General features: G+C 46.0%; 1 protein-coding gene across 12 annotated transcripts in view; it reads right to left on the bottom strand.

The window, feature by feature from the left end:
• The window catches only part of SOX5 (SRY-box transcription factor 5), a 595,693-nt gene that overhangs the window by 143,257 nt on the left and 432,886 nt on the right, over positions 1-19,550 (bottom strand). For all 12 annotated transcript variants that reach the window (XM_063155718.1, XM_063155717.1, XM_063155723.1 and 9 more), the window contains one exon: positions 7,995-8,081. In XM_063155718.1, coding sequence (XP_063011788.1) covers positions 7,995-8,081 — 87 coding nt within the window. The remainder of the gene's footprint in view (positions 1-7,994; positions 8,082-19,550) is intronic.

The raw sequence follows: 19,550 nt of genomic DNA, 5'->3' as shown, positions 1-19,550 counted from the left end.
GGGAGTGTTTGCTGCCCCAATGCTGAGGCACAGGGAGCGTTTGCTGCCCAGATGCTGAGGCACAGGGAGCGTTTGTTTGCTGCCAGCCAGCCCGGGATGTGCACGCCCCAGGGCCATCCCTGTCCCCTCCGCAGGCACTGCTGGGGCTGCTCTGAGCACCCTCAGCCACCCAGGCACTGCAATCCACCTGCCAAGCCACTCTGCACCGTCACAGGGATGCCTGAACAGCTTTTGAACTGCCAGGATCTGTCTTTCAAAGGGAAATCAAAGAAAACAATGTGCCAGTACAAAGGCTGGGAGACATAATAATATTGTATTATGTTCGTATCGTTAGCTGTGGTTACAAAAGGGGAAAAAAAGCCTCCTGTATCTACAAAGTTTTCTGTGGGGGAAAAACTCATTAAATGGAAATAAGAATATTTTGAAGTGCTCTGTGTTCGAATAATGCTAAGATCTATAATAATAATTAGAGCATGCAGTATAAAGCATTTTTTAATTTCAAAGCACCACCTATTTGATCTTCTTAAAGACTGTTTGCAGGTATTGAGGTGATGGCATGCATTATGTTTTTCAAGAGCAAACTGAAGCACAAAGTTTTTAGCAACTCCCTGAAAGTCATTCCGCACTTTATGTGGTGTAGGAGGTTTTATTGCTGGCCCTGATGAAGTCACCAGCAGAACTATTGCAGCAAGGCCAAGAATTTCCCCACTGACTTTTAACAGTAATACACGTTAAATAGATAATTAAGTCTGTGTTTGACCCAGTTGGAGACTAGGTAGGGTTTCAGCCAAGGGGACCCTTATGAATGGAGCAATTATTGATGTCATCCAGCTCATGGAGCAGCAGCCCTGCCTCAGCACAGCCTGTGTGTGACTTTGATGTAACAGCCCTGAGCTGCAGCCCATGCATGAGCTAAAGGCTGAGTCACCTCCAAGCATTTCCTGCAATGCTCTGCTTTTTCAGCAGCCCTTTTGAGACAGCAAAGGTTACAGTTTTGATGCAAAAATGAAGGTTTTCAAACTGAACAGTCTATTAACCAAGAAAGAATAAAATCCTACTAGTCCTAACTGTACCAAAGCCAAAGAATAAATAAAATTATCAGCAGTTCATGAAATAACTGTCTTTTCTAGAGGGTTTTCTTACAGCATCTTTCCTCCACAGTATCATTCTCTTCCCAGTCTCAACTATTTTTTCCTAACTCCTCGTGCTACTTTTAACCTTGACATTTTAGAAATCTAAACCCAACAACACTTTGCTTTAAAGCAGAGAAACACTCAGTAGCCTTCTCTCTTTTACTTATTTCCTTACTAAGCAAACTAATCTGTGTCATGCTCTCCCTAAATAAAAACCTAAAATTCTATTTATAACATAAATGCAAAGAGGAGCATTCCCATTTGTGCTGCTGAAGTCACACGTGAGGCAATGGGGAGCTGATGTTTCCTCCAGGAAAAGCAGGCTGATAAACACATCTAACTGGCTGAGGAAAATTCACAATTTAACATCTTCTTTCTCCTGTTCCTGAACAGCAATGTGAAATGTTTATGGCCAAACTGTACTTTAAATTCTGTACCTGCGGGGATGGGAGGATCTGTGCTTGGGAACTTGTGCTGATGCTTCACTATGGACTAGACCATAGCTTCTCAGGCCACTAAATCCTGCAGCTGTCAGGACAAAATCATCTGAAAACTGGCATTTTTCATTGGGAATTTAGGCCACCTTTGCTACACAATGACTGCCATCCTATAACTACCCACCTTGCTAAATGCAATTATTTCATCTTATTGCTGGGGCGAGTCAGCATGAGAGAAAACTTTCTGACTGCTTTTTACTTGGCAAGCCACAGGCTCCAGAAACAAGGCAAGAAAAAGTGCACAATTCAAACTGATTTGCCTGTACCTACAGATTTATGTAATTATTTTTTTCTGTTTGACAAGTAAAAATCCATTGTGGGACAGCGAGATATAAGGAAAGTTTTTATTTCAGCAGACAGACATTCTTAATCTTTCATTATTTCAGAGCAAGGTGAAGAATGAGTAAAACCAAATTATGGGCAATTACCCTCTTTTGCCATTACCAGCCTCAAGAATTCATATTCTGTGGGGGAAAGGAAGCTCAGCAGCCTGTTCTGTACCAAACCAGCGCTGTGGTGTCTCACCAGGCTGGAAAGAGGCTGTCACCGAGCACTCCTCACTTGCTGTCAGAAATAAGCTCGGGCACAGCAGACCACAAACAAGGCTTGGTACTCAACCAGGTTAGCAACTCATTGTCAAGGTCACAAAGGAACAGACAACTCTGTTTGTGCTGAGGCCGTTTCTCAGAGGTTACTCATTGTTTCACTGTCTAGACAACAAGGTAGAGCTAGGCTAGGAGAACAGCAATTGCTGCTGGAATTTCGTGCAGCAGCAGGAAAAAGAGTAAAAAGCGTGTGTGTGTTTGCTTTGTTGTGACAAACCTGCAGTTGTAGCTCAGTGACATTCAGCTCCATCAGGTAATTTTAGAACCGCGAAGCACAGCTTCAGGACCCTTTTGTCAACCAACTCTCTGAACAATTTTTAAATACAGTGGTTTGGCCTCCATATGTTCAAACAAAGCCATTGGCATTTACTACTACCTCAATTAATTCAATTTCATTCCATTATCTCTATCAGTAATCACATCTTAAAAATAAAATTAGAACCTGACTTTTTGAGACCAAATTAAATACCTTTACGCACAAAAATCCGGAACAACCTGAATTAGCTGCTTTGCCATAAAATAACATTTTTAGATGCTTTAAAAAAGATTCCTCCAGCCCTCCCTCCCCCATACACAACCGTCAGCTAACCTCCCATTCTAGGTCAAATAGGAGCAGCTCCATGCTCTTGCCACTCCACATACAATATTACTCACAAAAGAAAAAAAAAATCAGAACATCCAGAGCTGACACAAGTTTGCAAACACGTTTGAACCATTAATTTGCAAATGCAAAATTGACACATCTCTTGGGGATCTGCGCTGTATTAGTCAAAGGTTTAAAGCCAGTGTATTCCCCATGAATAATCTTTCTCCCTTTCCCCCCTCCTTCTTCCTGTCCACATGTAAATGCAGAATTTCTTGTCTTTAGTTTACAGATTATGTGATCCAAAGTGTCACTCACTGGATTACTGCACATAACCTGAGCACTACCCAGAGCTTACTTGCCTTCAACTTGTGCAGCATTACTTAACTGGAATTATCCCTCACAATCCATACAGGAATCTGCACAGCTCACTTATCTCAAGATTCTGTGTGTCACCTACCAGATTATCCCTTTTAATCCATACATTGAATCTACATAACATATGTCTTTAATTCAGGGGCTCTGACGAGCTATAGTATCGCTGAATGGATTATTTCTCTTTAGCCATTATTGGCAGCCCTAAACCCCTCACTGCCGACTCTGCTGCCCCATCCCCTGAGCACAGGGGCACAAGGAGTGTCTGCAGCAAGCACAGCTCCATCTCACACCAAACCACCTGCTCTGGCACTCACTGGGACCTGGAACACAGCTCCCCATGCAGAACAGACCTCTGTGCTATGGTGAGCTGCAGGGCAGGGCTGGCAGGCTGGTCTCACTGTCCATGCATCTGATTTACTCCAGAACAGCCTCCAGAGTCACCCAGATCGGGCTGAGCTGCAGAACAGGGCTAGGAGGCTAATCTCATTTTCCATAACTCTGAGTTTACTCCAGAACAGCCTCCAGAGTCACCCAGATCGGGCTGAGCTACAGAGCAGGGCTGGCAGGCTGGTCTCACTGTTTATAAATCTGTGCCCACTCCAGCACAGCCTCCAGAGTCACCCAGATTTCCATGGGCACAATGAAGAGCTGATTTCAACCCAATCCCTTTCACAGGGACTGCAGAGAACTTCACCTGAGCTGTTTACAAACTAGCCTGCACAATACAGAAGGTCTCTCAAACTACAACAAAAACACGTCAGGTTCAGACCTGCCCCCTCTTCCTTGAGGCACAATCTCTGTTGACAATGCCTTCAAGAGAAAAGCAGCTCAGGGAGATTGGAAACAGAAGTCTGTTCAACCTTTTGTTCCACACACCTATTCAAAATTAGCTGAGTGGGGAACATAAAAAATATGCCTTGCTGTGTCTTGCCAAGTTTCAGTAGAGAGATGGACAAGATTAGCAGCAAGGCTTTGTGCACACCAAGGGAGTTTTAAGAGGAGTTCTCATCGTGGTTAAAGCTGAGCAAGGCTGGGCAACCCACAATGCCCCTGAGGCCCAGCACCACTGAAAGACAAGCTTCATTTTAGAATTAATAAGTTAATTTTTTATATAGGAATGATCACTGATAATTAAGGAATAAATGTATTTTTGATAGCTTTTCCTAGTGACACTGGAGAACAGCAGCTCCTCTCCCACTGCAGTGCACAGCTAACAAGGCAGTTACACTGACAGCAGAAAAGGGGGTGATTTTCCTTCCTCTACACTTTGAGACCTGAAGATCTCTCTGCTCCACTGAATCCAATAAAATGCATTATCCAAGAATAACCCAGAGCCCTGCTTTTGAATGGGATGGATATAAGTAAGTTTGAACAGGCTTTAACCAAGTCAATATACAGTTTTACAGCTTCACTATAAATACTTCAATTAAACAGCACTTTTGTAGCTTTTGCTGTACAGCAACTTGTTTTGAGCACAGTAAAAATTCCATAGATATCAAAACAGAATTTCTTAGGAAACCTCTAGTGTTAAAATTGTAATTTAGCCCCAGCCTGTCTCTCTGAACGAGCACAGGTATTTGAGTTACAGTTCCTACAGACATAAAAAGTTGTAGGCTTTGCCCCTTTCTAAGAGCATTCCCTGGCAGTACCTTTGGGTCCAGCTGTGGAATAAAACAACCCATTTCCCTTTCAATTAGCAACTGGATGGATATAGACTCTTCTAAGTGTGATCCTCAATCTGCAGCTGCCTCTGCAGACACTCAGAGATGGCTCTCCTGCTTTGTGGGTGTGCAGATGGAGAAAGGGGGGTTTAAACAGCAGCCAAAGGTGACAAAGCAACCCAGAGAAACAACTGAATAAGAACACGGGAGCCTGGCCACTTGCAGCCTCTCACCAATTTCCCTGTCTTTAATAAAATATCACTGCTCTCCAGCTTAAAGGAAATCACGCTAATAGAAAATAAAGTCTTCCTCTTCGTCTCCCTTTCTTTAATCTCTCCCAGATAATAAAACTCAATGGCAATAACACAGACTTGGGCATTAACAATATGTAGCCTGGTGCTGAGCCTTTTTGCACATGATGTACTAAAACTCCCCCAGACCTAATGAAAAACACAATGAAATTTTGAACAGTTAAATGGAAAAAACTGTTCAGTGTGTAAGACAGTTGGGCAGCACGGCTCCTAGCACTGTCCACATTCCAGGGTGTATTAAACACAAGACAGTGCTTAAATGGGGGTTTCCAAATATCACTAACAGAGAAATGAGAGGCGGAAAAAGCTCAGCTGCCAGGCCAAGCCCAGAGAAAGAAGTTAATTAAAAAATCACAACTGGAAAACTCTGTAACTACAGAACGACAAAACCATTTTGCAGCACAATATACGTGTGTTTGTACACGTGTGTGTGGGTACAGAGCAGCTCAACTTGCACACCTTTCCTGCTGCCCCACTAAATATAGCTGCAGCACAGCTGAGCCATTGTTTGTGGGCTGCTAGGGCTGATGGTGCCATGAAAACCACATTCCTGGGCACTAAATAATCAGCCTGCCTGACCCCCCAAGAATCTGGAAGTCAAATTCATTTACCCCCAGAGGGCAATGCTCCATTGTGTCCTCCCTCCTTTCCAGCCACCTAGGAACAATGGACAATAATTGCAACTGTCACGGCAGTCAGTAGGAAAAATAAACCAGTGCCTGTTTTCACAGCTTACTGCCAAACTTGATCCAAACACCTAATAACCATGCCCCCAACCACAGAACCACAGTCACACTAAAAAGCCTCAGATGTGAGCCTTTTGAACAGAGCTGCAGAACAATAACTCGACTTGTGTTCAAAATATAAAGCTAAAACCCAAAAATTAAAGCAAAGAAAAGCCTTCTTTGAGGCTGTGCTGCTGCTCCCCATCCTTTCCCCCAGGCACGACTGAAAGGACTGTTGAATTTCTCTGGTGGTAGCATATAGCTGGCTGCTGCTGCTTTCAAGTTTAGCTTGTGAAAGGGAAAAAGGGGAAGGGAGAAAAAAGATTGCCCTCCAAAAGAAAAAGATCACAGGCAGTGGGAACAGACCACCTTCTCAGTGCACAGCACTCTTCAGAGCAGCTCCACAGCGGGCACGGGCACTGGAGAATCACTGGGAGTCCTTCTAAAGGTTCCAGTGTGTCAGGAATTGAAGAGGCTCCCCACACTGTGCCCGATCTGCTGAAACACATGCCCAAAATTGGGTATCAACGATGTCTCCCCATACTCTGCCCCAGAAACACACTAAAGATGCATCAGGTCGTGGCAAAGGGTGATTTCATCTTGAAACAAAGGGCTTTTAAAACCCAGACCTGCCAGGTAAGCCCAGGGGCTGCCCTTCCTCTTTGAGACCTGTTGCTTTACACACATGGAGCAGGAGGAATGAATAACCCAGGGTTTGGCCCTCTGGAGCCATAATAATCACCATCATCATCATCACAACAACATCTCAGCCTGCTGGGGGCTGCAGCACTGCATTCTGTTATAAAGTTATCCCACAGATGTAATGATATAAAGTTATTCCACATATGTAATGAATATATATATTGAATTACAGCTTGCTAGGGAGAAGCCTGGGTAAACCAGGGAATATTTTCCTGTTTGGGTAAGGCAGTGGAACAGCACAGGCTAATGCTGGTGGCTTCTCAGTGACAGGCTGGGAGGCCCATAGAATTAAAATAACACTTTCTCTGCATCTGCACCAAGCCACAAACCTGTGAGAGCACCTTGTACTGAATATTGCACACTTCTCATGTACAGGGCCCTTAAAGCTGCCAGCACAAGGTCTGGGAGCCTGCCTGAGTGAGCATCTCTAGAGCAGGGATAACATGAGCAAGCAAACATCCCAAAGTCATGGACAGAAACTAAACCCTGTTTATAAACACAGGAGGAGAAAGGCTTAATTTTAATTTTGTTCTACTTTCACATTTCCAAAACAGCGTTGGCCTGGGTTTTGCTACTCCAGATGCACACTGCTATAAACGGGAGAAGAATCAGAGTCACTGCTTCTTTGCAGAGTGATAATGGCTGCTCTGAAAACTTGCAATTTCTGACACGTGTGTTTTGAGTGAGTTCCCCATCAGCAGCACTGCAGAGGAATTACAGAAATATTAAATTACACGGAAACAAACAACCACAGGTTCCCTAAAACGACCTCGGATATAGAAAATGGGGAAATATCTTGGCAAAGCAGAAACTACTGCTGCTGGAGAGTGGTCAAATTTTGTCATTTTCCTTCTGGAGCACGGCTTTAAAAGAACATGCTCTAGTGCACAGATGTTGTACGTTGTCTTTTAAAATCTGCACTGGCTAATTTCAGTACCTAGAGGTACCATTACACAAACTTTGCTCTTTTTATTCTTCCCTACATGCAAAAAAAGTAAAAAGAGAGAAAAAATTAAAAAACCCCTACATCCTCGAAATCTGTCCAAAAATAAAGAAGGAAATCAGATCACCCTCAAATTTCAGAAACTGAGCTCTGCCATACTCTGGTACCACATATGTCTGGTACTGACTTTTTGTTCCCCCTATCCAGCAATAGGATGTGCTGGTTTATAACAGAGAACGATATAGGCAACAAAAGCTTAATGTAAATTCGTTCACTTAGGGCAACAGAGCATTCCATTGATTTATATGATCACAGATGGGAGTGCACACATTTCATTTAAACCCCGAATTACCGTGTTTGAAGGGGAGGGGAAGAGGAGCAGACAAAGTTCCACAAAGCCAGCGGTATCTGCACATTCATTCTCAATTTCCTTTAGCAGAGAAACAGCGTTGTTACCTTTTATTTCTCCAAAGTTCCCTGATCCCATGGCAAGAAGCTTGTCTTTCCAGTCCTTTGATAGTAGCTTTTCAATACTGGGAGTTTCTGAGTGAAGGGGGGGAAAAGAAACGTAAGCAAATCAACATGACTGTCTCCACAATAGAACTCATTAAAAGTCTATCTGCTAAAAATAAGGCCAACCCTATTCTGGGCCCCCAGTTCGTAATGACTTCATCAACAAACTGATAAGAGGGGAGGGAAGAGAAAAAAAAAAAAAAAAAAAAAAAAAAAGGGAACAAAAAAGAAAAAAACGGAATGTGTTTTGTCACCTGCTGTTTCAAAACCATTAGCTTTTTCCTCTAGTGGAACAAAGCTCCGGTAATTCTGTATTACAATGGGCACATATAAACCTGCAGTTCATTGTTTTTCAATTTGGTGAACAAGTTGCTGCCTATAATGGATGCCTGTCAGTTTCTGGGTGTTAGTCTGCAGTCAAAAAATAATTATGTTGATAAAATGCGGAGTAAAGAGAGTGAGAGAGAGAAAGAGAGAGAGAAGCAAAGAATTAGCTCCTAAATCTGCTACATGTAATTATATCCCTCTGAGTCTTTACAATTACATCCACTTTATAATGTGTGTTTAAACATCGTGTGGTGGTAAGCACACTGTGGAAAGATTTTCCGGTAACACGCGCATTATAAATAATAATAAAAAGTTGGGTATGGAAAAAAAAAAGCTTTAAAAGACTGCAAAATCCAGAGGGAGAAAAGGCATCGCTTAGAATGGAAACCCATTATTTGCTGATTTCAGATTCTATCACTTCCTTTAAAAATAAAATAAAATATATTTGTTCGGTATTTTCAGGAAAAATACAGCGAGGGTGTGGATGGGTCTGATATTTATGTCTGCAACTCTTGTGTTCTGACCTCTTTTTGTGCAGAATTTTAATGCATAAGTAAATGTAAATGCTAATAAAATTCAGAGAACATTAAACTCAATTCCAAACAATGTAATTGTATATTCTTGTCAGCATTTAGATGGGTACACAATTACAATAGCTTTCAATCCCACGATTAGCACTGCATTCAGTTAGAAAATGGAGTGTACTAAAAGATAAGTGTCCCAGTATGTGCCATCTAAATAACAATACCCACCCTTATTATCTGGATCTAAGACATATCCCGCTATTCTCGCGCTGGTGTTTATGTGTATTTGTATTTGTTCAGGCATTTGTTTACCCCCTACCAGGAGCATAAAGGGAGCGCACGTTAACTTATCAAAGGCACCGTCTGGCCTAGAGACCGCGCCATTATTAGCGACTGGGTAACTTTCCCCGCAGTAAAAACCACGGCGAGCCACCTTCATTAGCTCCTTGGGCTAATTGCACCTCGCGTCCCCCGCCGCAGCTCGGGGCGGCTCTGCCTGGGGAGAGCCCCGGGCAACACCGTGCCAGGGATCAGGGATGCGCTCCTGCATCCCTCGATGCCCAGGGCATGCCCGTGCCAGGGATGCGCTCCTGCATCTCCCATCCATCAGGCAGGCAGAGGGGCGGACGGACAGACAGACAGACAGCCCCGATGCCCAGGGCATGCCCGTGCCAGGGATGCGCTCCCGCATCCCTCATCCATCAGCCCGTGCGCCCGCAGGCAGAGGGGCGGACGGACAGACAGACAGGCAGCCGGGCGGGAGAGCAGCGACAAGCTGCGGATGGCAGCACAGGAGGCGCTGGGTGCGCTCCGGGTCTGCTCGCCCCGAGCTCCTCCTGCTGTGCCGCCGGCGTTCGGGGGTTCCCCGGGCTGATCCGGGCTGCCCCGGGACATCTCTCGGTTAGAATCCATCCCCGATCGTGGCTCTGCCCCGGGGACATCTCTCCGTTGGAAACCATCCCCGAGGGTCTCTCTGCCCCCCGGAGCCCCGGCCCAGCCGCCGGGCTCCGGCCCCTGCCCAGCTCCGTCCGTCCCCTCGATGGAAACCATTCCCCACAGCGCGAATAGCTCGCACACACACTGCCCCATTTCCTCGTTTCTTTCTGTAATATACATATATTTAATTATTATTGCTCCGTGCTTTTCTGCAGACTCCGGAGCGGCGTGCAAACAGCCGGAGCAAGCGCGGCGTTTGCGGCGGAGAGCCGTCAGTCAGCGAAAGCCAACCAACCTTAGCAAAGCAGGAACGCGGCACCAGGGCTCCGCTGGGAGCTGACAGTGGGCTCCGGAGCCTGCCGGCCCCGAGAGCAGCCCGCCTCCCTTCGGAGCCCATGGCCAGCCGAGTGCTGGGCAGAGCTCTCCCCGCGGCCGGCCGGCGCTCCGCTCGCTCGGGGAGAGGCGCAAGGCAGCCCCAACTCGCGCTGAAAGCCTTAAAGCCGCAGGAGCCGCTCCGGAGCCGGGGCTGCCGGGGCCCCGCTGCGCTGCCCGCATCCCTGCCTGCCTGAACCCGTCCTTGCCAGCATCTCTCCTTGCCCGGAGAATCTCAGTCTGCCGGGATTCCTGCCCGCCGGCACCCCCGTCTGTCTGCCGGCATCCCTGCCTGCCCGAACCCCAGTTCGCCGGCATCCCCGGCTGCCTGAACTCTAGTTTGCCAGCACTCCGGCTTGCCCGAATCCCAGCTTGCCAGCATCCCTCCTTGCCCTAACCCGTTTGCCGGCATCCCTGACTGCTCTAATCCATTCCTGTCCGAACCCGTTTGCCTGAATCCCTGACTGCCAGCATCCCCGTCTGCCCTAATCCCAGTTTGCCGGCATCCCAGTTTCCCCGAACCCCAGTTTGCCAGCATCTCTCCCTGCCCGAATCCCAGCTCGCCGGAAGCCCCGTTTCCTTGCACCCCTCCCTGCCCTGACCCCAGTTTGTTCGCCGGCATCGCTGCCTGCCCGATGCCCCGGCTGCCGGGCCGGTGTCCGTGTCCCTCCCCGGCGCACCCGGGGCTCCGCAGCGCTCCCGCCCCAGCCCGGCGCTGCGAGCGATGCCGACACAACAAGGGGCTTGCAATAAACGCCGAGAACGGCCGTGTATCGATGACTGAGTTTCTGCGAGAACGGTGGGGATCGCAGCAGGAAACCGCGATTAGGGATGTGAAAGGCCAAATGGCAAAATCCCAATAGTAACAATGCATCTGTTCGTTAATGCGTGGATATGAGTAATATGAAAATTTAACACAATTATAAGCCCCCTCAGCAATCCTGATGGCATAAAATAGATTGTGGTGATCTAATCAGTGCTTCCCCTGTTGAAATACTGTATGGTAACTATTCAAAATAATATTATATAGATTTTTTTTCCTTTAAAAACCCCCAAGCAATCATATTAAATTGATGTCCTAAGTTAGTCTCAAACCTCTCTTGATCTGAACTGCCATTTTTACATAAGACACTTCAACACAATTTTGACACAGAATCAGCAAATCATCATCCTTCTCTGAATACTTAAAAAGAACTTTAATTCTGAAAGACAATAGCCTCCCCACCCCTACGGTTTTATGGAGCCAAAGACCTAGATCAGATTACAGCTTGTTTAATTCTATTATATACCATGTTAACATCTTGTACTTACATAAAATATGCTATTCATATACTCAGCCTATCACATTTCAGTAACTGCTTGTGAAATACCTTATGCACCATGTCTTGGAAAGAAACATTTATTATGTCATTTATGTACCCCATTAAAAAAAGATTTGAAATTTACACATCTTAAATAAAAATAACTGCTTAAAAGGTTACGACAGTAGAGGTTCCACGAGTTACACAGGAACAAAGTCATCCTTTGTTCAGCTATTTTTAGACCTGATTGGGAAGATGATGCTCTCAAACTAAGAGAAGAAATAAACGCTGTCTCTTGTCTGCAAGGCAGGCATTCTCTGGAAAGTCAGTAAAACTTTTAATGCTTGCACATATGATGTGCAGCTTGAAACAGGGAAAGGAGGCCTGCACACAGGAACTGCCATTCCTGATCCCTACTCCAACTGCTCCTTTCCTCTTACATTCCCCAAAATCCTGTTTTCTATGTGCAAAATCTGAGCTGCAGAAGGGGATTGCAGGGAGGGCAACAAGAGAAGGACTGGGATGAAAGAACAGGAATCATCAACTACACACTGGCCAAGAGGCACCTGTCTGAATCAGCAGATTCAGCCTGTGCATCCATGGAGCTGCCCTTGCACTACTGGAAAGCAAATCATCCCAGTAAATTAACATTAAAGGGCTTTTACATCTGATTTTTGGTGTGCCAACAAGCATGTCACTGTCCCTCTACTCCTGCATTTGGTATTTAAATACAGTTTCACTGACTTGCTCAACAGCCCTGAAGTTTTCCCTCTGGGAAAGGAGTGGTTTGTTTCCAGGAAAGGGACGAGCCTACAGAGCCACAGTAAGAGAGAAGCACAATTTTTATCACTGCTAGACTTGTGCTGAATTTAGTCTACTTCCTGAAGTTCATTTTTTTATTGAGCATTGTAGCTCCCCTTTGGGAGTGGACCTAATCCTGCTCTCAGTTCAGTGGCAGCACAGATGCACACGTACCTGGGCCTGCCTTGGAGCATTCCAAAACCCAGTCCAAAACCCAGCATTCCCTCCAGAACAGAATAATAATTTATTAGCAAGAAGTTGTGAGCTTTATATCTCACTCACTAAGCTGATTGGTCTCAAAGTGAAAACCTCTCACACTATTGGTGAGCCATGAATAGCACACTCTGGAGAACCACAGCTATAAACAATGGGCACAGAAAGAGAGGTAGTACTTGTTTTAATTCTTTTCCTCTAAGATTTTCCTGGGAGAAACGGTCTCTGTCCTTTCTTTGAGCTGGGAACACCCACAGAAGATGTCTGGCCTGGGCAAGGATGGTGACACAAAGTGCAGCAGGAGCAGAGAGAAGCCAAGGGTTGCTCAGTGCCCAGCCAGACCACCAAACACTGCCTGCCAACAGGGGCCGTTCCTAGAGGAGGGACTATGTGGTTGGCACAAATGATCATGAATGAACTTCAGCACTGCCTGACACACCTCCCACTTCTGGCAAGCACCTTCCTTTGTGTATTAAGAAAGCATGGCAACACTGGGCTGGCACCCATTCTTCACCTTTTCCTTCTGCTGTGGTCATAAATACATTCCACCTGTCAGGCACAGCTCCTACAACCCTCACCTGCCAACATGCCACCCTGCGCTGTGCTCAGGCACAACAAACCCTCTCTGGCCTCAATCAGGAAACAAAATTAAGGACACATTTCCACTCTGCTTTTAGCAGAGCAGAGAAACATGTAGACAGAAGAAATTTCTCTGCTTATACCCCCATTTTTAAGAAGCTCTTACCAATACAAAACCAGAAACAATTTCCAAAGCAAGGGAAATAAAGCAACTATTATGAAGGAATGGTTGGTATCAGCAGGTTACATAGACACGCAGCATCTGCATACACATATGGTTCTCCATCAACAGAATCATGCTTTTAGGGAACTACTTGCAGCTAGGCAAGACACTATGAATCACGAGCAGGCACAACACAGAATGTATTTAAATTTGGAAATCAAAGACCACAAAACATACATTTTTTTTCTCTTGCCTTCCAGGAAGCACTGCAGTTTTTCACCAGTCTAAAAGCAGTTTAAACTTTTGGAGCAGACACTAGGAAACACCTCTATGAATGTAAATATTGCTCAAATGTGGGACACGGTTGCTCAGGCGTGAGAAGCAAAGATGTGGTGCTGAGCACAACACTACCTGGGGCTGCTGTGCCTGGCCACAAAGTGCTGTGCTGCTGTGTTTGGGGTTTTTTAATACCCAGAATGTTTGTTAGACTCCCCAGAGCTGGAGCAAACATCCCAGTTCCAGTATCAGGGAGCTGTGGAGCTGTGGCCAGCACATCTCAGTGTGGCTCTCACTGCACCGCTCCCTCACCAGCACTGTGCAGGAAACAGCTGGGCTGCACATGTGCATGGGCAGCGTCCAAGCCCACTGAACAGCCCCCTTCTCTGGCAGGGAAAGCCAGCCCTCCTGCTCCTGGAATGGCCAGCCCCATCCCAGCCACGTGTTGGCTCACAGAGCTTCTATTTCAGAGCCCAAAATCAGCTTCTGTACCCACAGCTGGCTGCAGTCACCTGTGGTGCACAGTGACACCAGGCCACCACTGCATTCCTGCTGCACACAGGGCCTCATCCTCTGTCTGCTCAGAAACACAACACTTTTTCAAGTTGCTTGCTCTCTTTTGCAGTGCCCATCATGCTGCTTTGATGAAGCACATGCTGTATGTGAATGATGAGATATTTTGTTGTCATTTCTGGTAAAAGAACACTGCTTTTTGTGCTTGAAAAAAATAATTCACACAGCCAGAAAAGGATCTGTAGCACCATAAATAAATTACTTAGTATTTCGATATCCAAATCGATAATCTGTGAATGCCACCAGAAACAGGATTCTACTCTATCCACAAAAATACAAAGTGATCGCCTGCTCAACTGCTCACCAACGCCTACTGCCAGTCCCACAAGAAAGCTACCTAAAGCCACAGGGATGTTTACTAGGAAGGAGACGTTAGAATGGCCTTCAGACACAGTCAACTACCAATTGTTAAAGTAATTACTGTCGCAGCATATTGTGCAGCTGAGATGGCCATGACACACAGAGTGTCCCCATACAATTTCAGAAAGCTTCAAGCCATAGAGAATAACACCAAACCTGTTCAGAAAGCTTCAACCCAAATCCCCTAACACCTTACCTCTTCAGGAGGCTTCAGGCACCTCCCCACACACAGTAACACCTTTGCACTCCAGCAGGCTGCAGCATCTGCCCTCCCTGTCCCTCAGCCCAGCCTTTGATGGCCTGCCCCTGTGTGCCCTCTGTGCCCTGCATGGCTGTTACTGTCAATGCTGCTCACCTGTGGGCACAGCTGGGGCCAGCTGGGGCTGATGGGGCACAGCCCACCCCAATCACCCCTATCTCTGTGCCTACAAGTTATCTCTTGGGCAAACCCCAGCACAAAGCAGGAACGCATGGCTAGGCAGGACTGGAAGTGCAAAGAGACTTGTTAAGCTAGATTTGATACCCAAACCAGCATGTCAATGAATGCCGCCCTCAGGAATAGCCAGGCTGTTATCTGAAGCTCTGCTCCATCACCTGTGTGCTGCTCAGGCTGTCGTGTGCCCTGAGCAGTCCCCACCCCAGCAGCAGTGTCACACTCACTCAGGAGCTGTGCAACGCCAGGACAGCACCCAGTCCCTCAGCCTCACAGCAATGGAGCCATGGTCCTGTGGGGGATACACAGGCCACAGCCAGGATGTTCTCAGCTTCCATCCTCTGCTGGAATGCAGCCTGCTTCCAGGGGTGAAAGATTCAGGCATTTCTCAAAGTTCCTCTGTTGAACACTCTTCTGGATTGACACTGGATGTCCAAAAAGCCCATCTGAGAAAGCCATCTCTCTCATGAGCACCTTGCTGAGCCAGGTGAGAAGCATTCCTGCATTCCTGCTCTCACCTCAGCACAGGAATTCCAGCTCTATCTCTGTTATGTCTAACATCCTAACTTGTATGTACTCTATTGCCTTGCCCACCTTAGTGACAGACCCCACCAGGGTACAAACTGGGTGCTAATAACCCTGCAGAACACAGGGCTGTGAGCTGCTGGGTGTAATTGCCATGCCTTCCACTGCCGAGGGCCTGGAAACCACATTTGTGCTCCACTCACACCTCCACCAACCTGTCCTTGCACACCAAGCCTGGAGCCACTGCTGGCTGCCTCAGATTGACGTGGAGCTGGGGCAGGACAACCCCAAATTATTCTGAAACCACCCCAGAATGGTGCAGTTTGTAGTCACTGCTCAGTTACCCTGCATTGAAATGTCTGTCCTGAAAATGCACAGTAGGATGTGCCCTGCTCAGATGCAAGCTGCCCTTCCCATTTCCACAGCAGTGATGCCTTAGCTTTTTATATTTTCATATTCTGTGCTGCTTTAGTGTGTGGGTGTGAGCTTCACATCATGGATGGTGAGCTCTGTGCACAGAGCAGGGAGACAAAACAATTCCTGCTCCAGCTGGGCACCAAGGACAAATGATCCAAATCTCAGCCCAGGAGCACAAACAAACAACAGAATGAAGAACAAAATCCAAGAAGGATGGGACTTCATAACCTAAAGCTGGAATGGGACAATGAACTGCAAGGTGCAAATGGAGCAGAACTGATCCCAGGGACAGACCCCGTGCCCGGCCGTGCTTTTTGGGGCCGTTTTGGTTCATCTTGGGCCCATTTTGGGGCCATTTTGGTTCATCTTGGGTGCAGCCTTGACTGGGCTCCTGTGCTGCCCAAGGTGCATCCATGGAGGAGATGCTTTGAATAAATCCCTGCTTTATTCTGTAACTTTAGGATGATTCCAGCTCCCCGCCAGCACTATCTTCTTTACCCCTAATTAAATTAACATGCAAGAAGGAAGTAAGTTTTTGAACCTTGTCAAACTTTAAATAAAACAAAATTGAATTTTTTAAATGTGCCCAGTTCTTTCCTGATGTACCAAAAAATAAATACATGAAACAGAGTAAGTCACTTTCAAACACCTGAGCAGCAGCCCCTTCCTTTTTAATTGAAGCTCCACCAGTAGGAATCCTTATGAAAAGGAGGGCAACAGTGAAATTAAAAAATCCTCTCCGACATATGAAAAAAGAAGAATTCTGTCTTATTCTGTGTTCTCAGCTTTCTAATGCCCCTTTAATTCCTGGCATCTCTAAATGAAAGAAGGAATTGATTTTCTCAGGAGTGGTCCACCCAGCAATAAAAGTGTGTCAGATGACGGAAGGAGGTAGTATTCTGAGCTTCACTGAAACCCTGAAACCACTAAGATATTTTAATATTTCCAGAGAATATTTCAAGAGTAACTGCATAAAAACAAAGACATCTATAATTAAATAACATTAAATTTCAGTTGAGTTTTGTTTTTCCGTCTCAGTTGGACAGAGATACTGCACCAGAATACATATTCCCCTGAAATACATTTTTGTATTAGTGCTACCAACTGAGCCAGGCTCTAATTAAAGGGCCATAATATCTTGTTAATATTAACAGAGGGCCATGGTTTTGGTCTGCTAATTTTTCACATCTTCAGCACATCCTTGATAAGTAAGAGGGATTTTAAAAAGGCATTCAGTGAGACGACTACACACTAACTTTTTTATAGGTATTGACACACCATCAAGGATGTTCTAGGGAGATTCCATGGTTTACCCTTTGACCAAAAAGATCTTTATGCTGATCTGTCACTTTTAAAGTAAGTAAGTGCATTCTCAAACAAACCCTAAAACAAAGCATCAAGAGCCCCCAGAAGTATGTAATCTAAATAACCATAAAACATAAATTGAGAGCTACAGTGTTTGGCTAGAATTCCAGGGAAATCCTTGCAAAGCTCAACCACTCCACTTCTGAAATCCTAAATTCAACAGCAGCAATGTAACCCTTCACACACAGTCACCACAGCGTTCTCACCTGAAAATCTCAGAGCAACTTACTTAAAAAATGGGAAAAAAATAAAAATTGAGCCCTGAAGCGCCGGTAATTTTCCTCCAAATGAAAACCGCGAGGATTACCTGTGATGAAGCTGGGGAGACAATTTTCTAAATAGCCCATCTTGCAGCCCTGGCCATCAGCAGGAAGGCAGCTCTGGGCTCTTCTAGGGAGGAAGGGCTCCCCAAGGAGCTGGGGATGCCAGGGGCTCCTCACCTTGCTCACCTGTCCTCACCCAGGGTCTGATTTGGCAATGCCACAGAGAAATAAAGGGGAAAAGGGAACCCAAACAAGCACTCTCATCAGGAAGCTGCAACTTGCACTACTGAGGGTTTGGGGTTATTCTGGGACAGGTCTCCCTGCTTTGGGGGATGCAGGCACCCCTGGCTCCCTGTGCCCACCCTGGGCAGAGCTGCTTCCCATTGGGAAATATCCTGCTGCAGCTGTGCTGCTTGCTGGCATAATCATCAGAACCATCAGCTCCCACCCTCCTCCCCCACCCTGTTTTCCCTTTTTTATTTTTTTTTTGACAGCTGCCTTCCTATCTCCCCAACAGGTGCTATTAGGCCCCGAACAATGGCCAAGGCTTTTAAGGCACTGCTGTTGACAAGTGAAAGGGAACAACAAATGGCTCAGTAGTGCTCTTCTCCCAGGGTCACTCAGCCAACGGTAATAGTTATTATTTTTATTTATTAGCTCCGTGGCACTGTCCCCCATTGTCCCTCCTCCCCGGCCTCCCCTCGCCGTGCCAGCAAGGAGCTTTTTAAGTTTCCATGAAAAGGGGCGCGCGCTCGCTGCGAGCCGGCTCTCGCCGCAAAGCGCACGGCTGATGAACGCCGTCCATTTGGGCCTGGGTGGTGGTGGTGTCAGCCAGCAGAGCGGGGAGGGCTGCACCCACACACGGCCACGGCTCACCCTGACACAGAGAGCACGGGGGCCGACAGGACACACAGGGGCTCTCACCCTGGCTGGGCTCTTCCTCAGCATAATTACAGGACTGGCAGGGAATCATGACACCCCCTCTCTTGAAGTTGATGTAATTTTTCCTTTCCCTCCTTAGCATTTTGCTGACTGCATCATAATCCCCTTCAGAGAACAATGGCAGGTGGAAGGAAAGTTAATTTTCCCTTAAATGAAAATGACTGCGCCCATTTAAACAATGCACTCAGAAGTGTTACTGCCAGGAGAAAAAAGTGTGCCAGAATGTTTTCTGATCCTAACATATTTCTGATCCACATACATTTACTAGACGAGGTTACTCAATTAATAAATGGAATGCAACAGATAAACCCTATCAAATGCAAGCCCTGTGTTCTCACTGTCCCGGCAAACCAGGTAAACATGAAGGGAAATCAGGCAATTCCTTGTCCAAATGAAATCAGTAAACCAGCAAGTGACCCAGAGGCACAAATTCACTTGAAAGATGAAAATGCAAAGCTAAACCCCATCAAAGTATTGACACATTGCGGAACTGGTTGGTTTAGTCATGTGTTATCTATCAAACTGAGGTAATAGTATGTACATCTTTGATCATCTGCACCTATTTATTTCCATTATAACTTGACACGACTGTGTAGTGAAAGGGCTACAGACATCAGGTTGTGGATGTGCTTCCCAGAGAAAGTGTGTACTGTTATAATTTGAACTTAATATAGCATTGAAAGAACCAGAAAACACTCATTTGGGATGTTAATAAAACCATTGAAGGAATTTTAATACTTGAAACCAGAAAAATGGAAAGCCTATCCCCCTGAAATAACAAAACCCCCACAGATTAGGCCCAGACTTCCATTCTTTTGCAAAGCATGACAGACTGTTTTACCCCTGGAAGTGAGAATTAAAGCACACACGCCTGATGCTAAACAACTCCACATCCTGAATGCCTCTTGCACAACATATGTGACCACAAAACCTCAACCATCCACTGCCAGATGCCAGACAGACAGGGACAACAACGTTATTAATAATCACATTAAAGAAGGTACACTATAAATCAGTGCTTCTGAAGTGCAGGTAGTTTCAGAGTAAATCACACTGCTAGCTGTGGTGTAAATGATATTTGCATGAAATCCTTATGTCAAATTAGGTAGAAATTACTAAGGCCAATGCC

This window comes from Melospiza melodia, chromosome 4 (assembly GCF_035770615.1).
Source record: "Melospiza melodia melodia isolate bMelMel2 chromosome 4, bMelMel2.pri, whole genome shotgun sequence".
Classification (NCBI taxonomy): domain Eukaryota; kingdom Metazoa; phylum Chordata; class Aves; order Passeriformes; family Passerellidae; genus Melospiza; species Melospiza melodia.
This window is presented reverse-complemented; position numbering and strand designations above follow the sequence as displayed.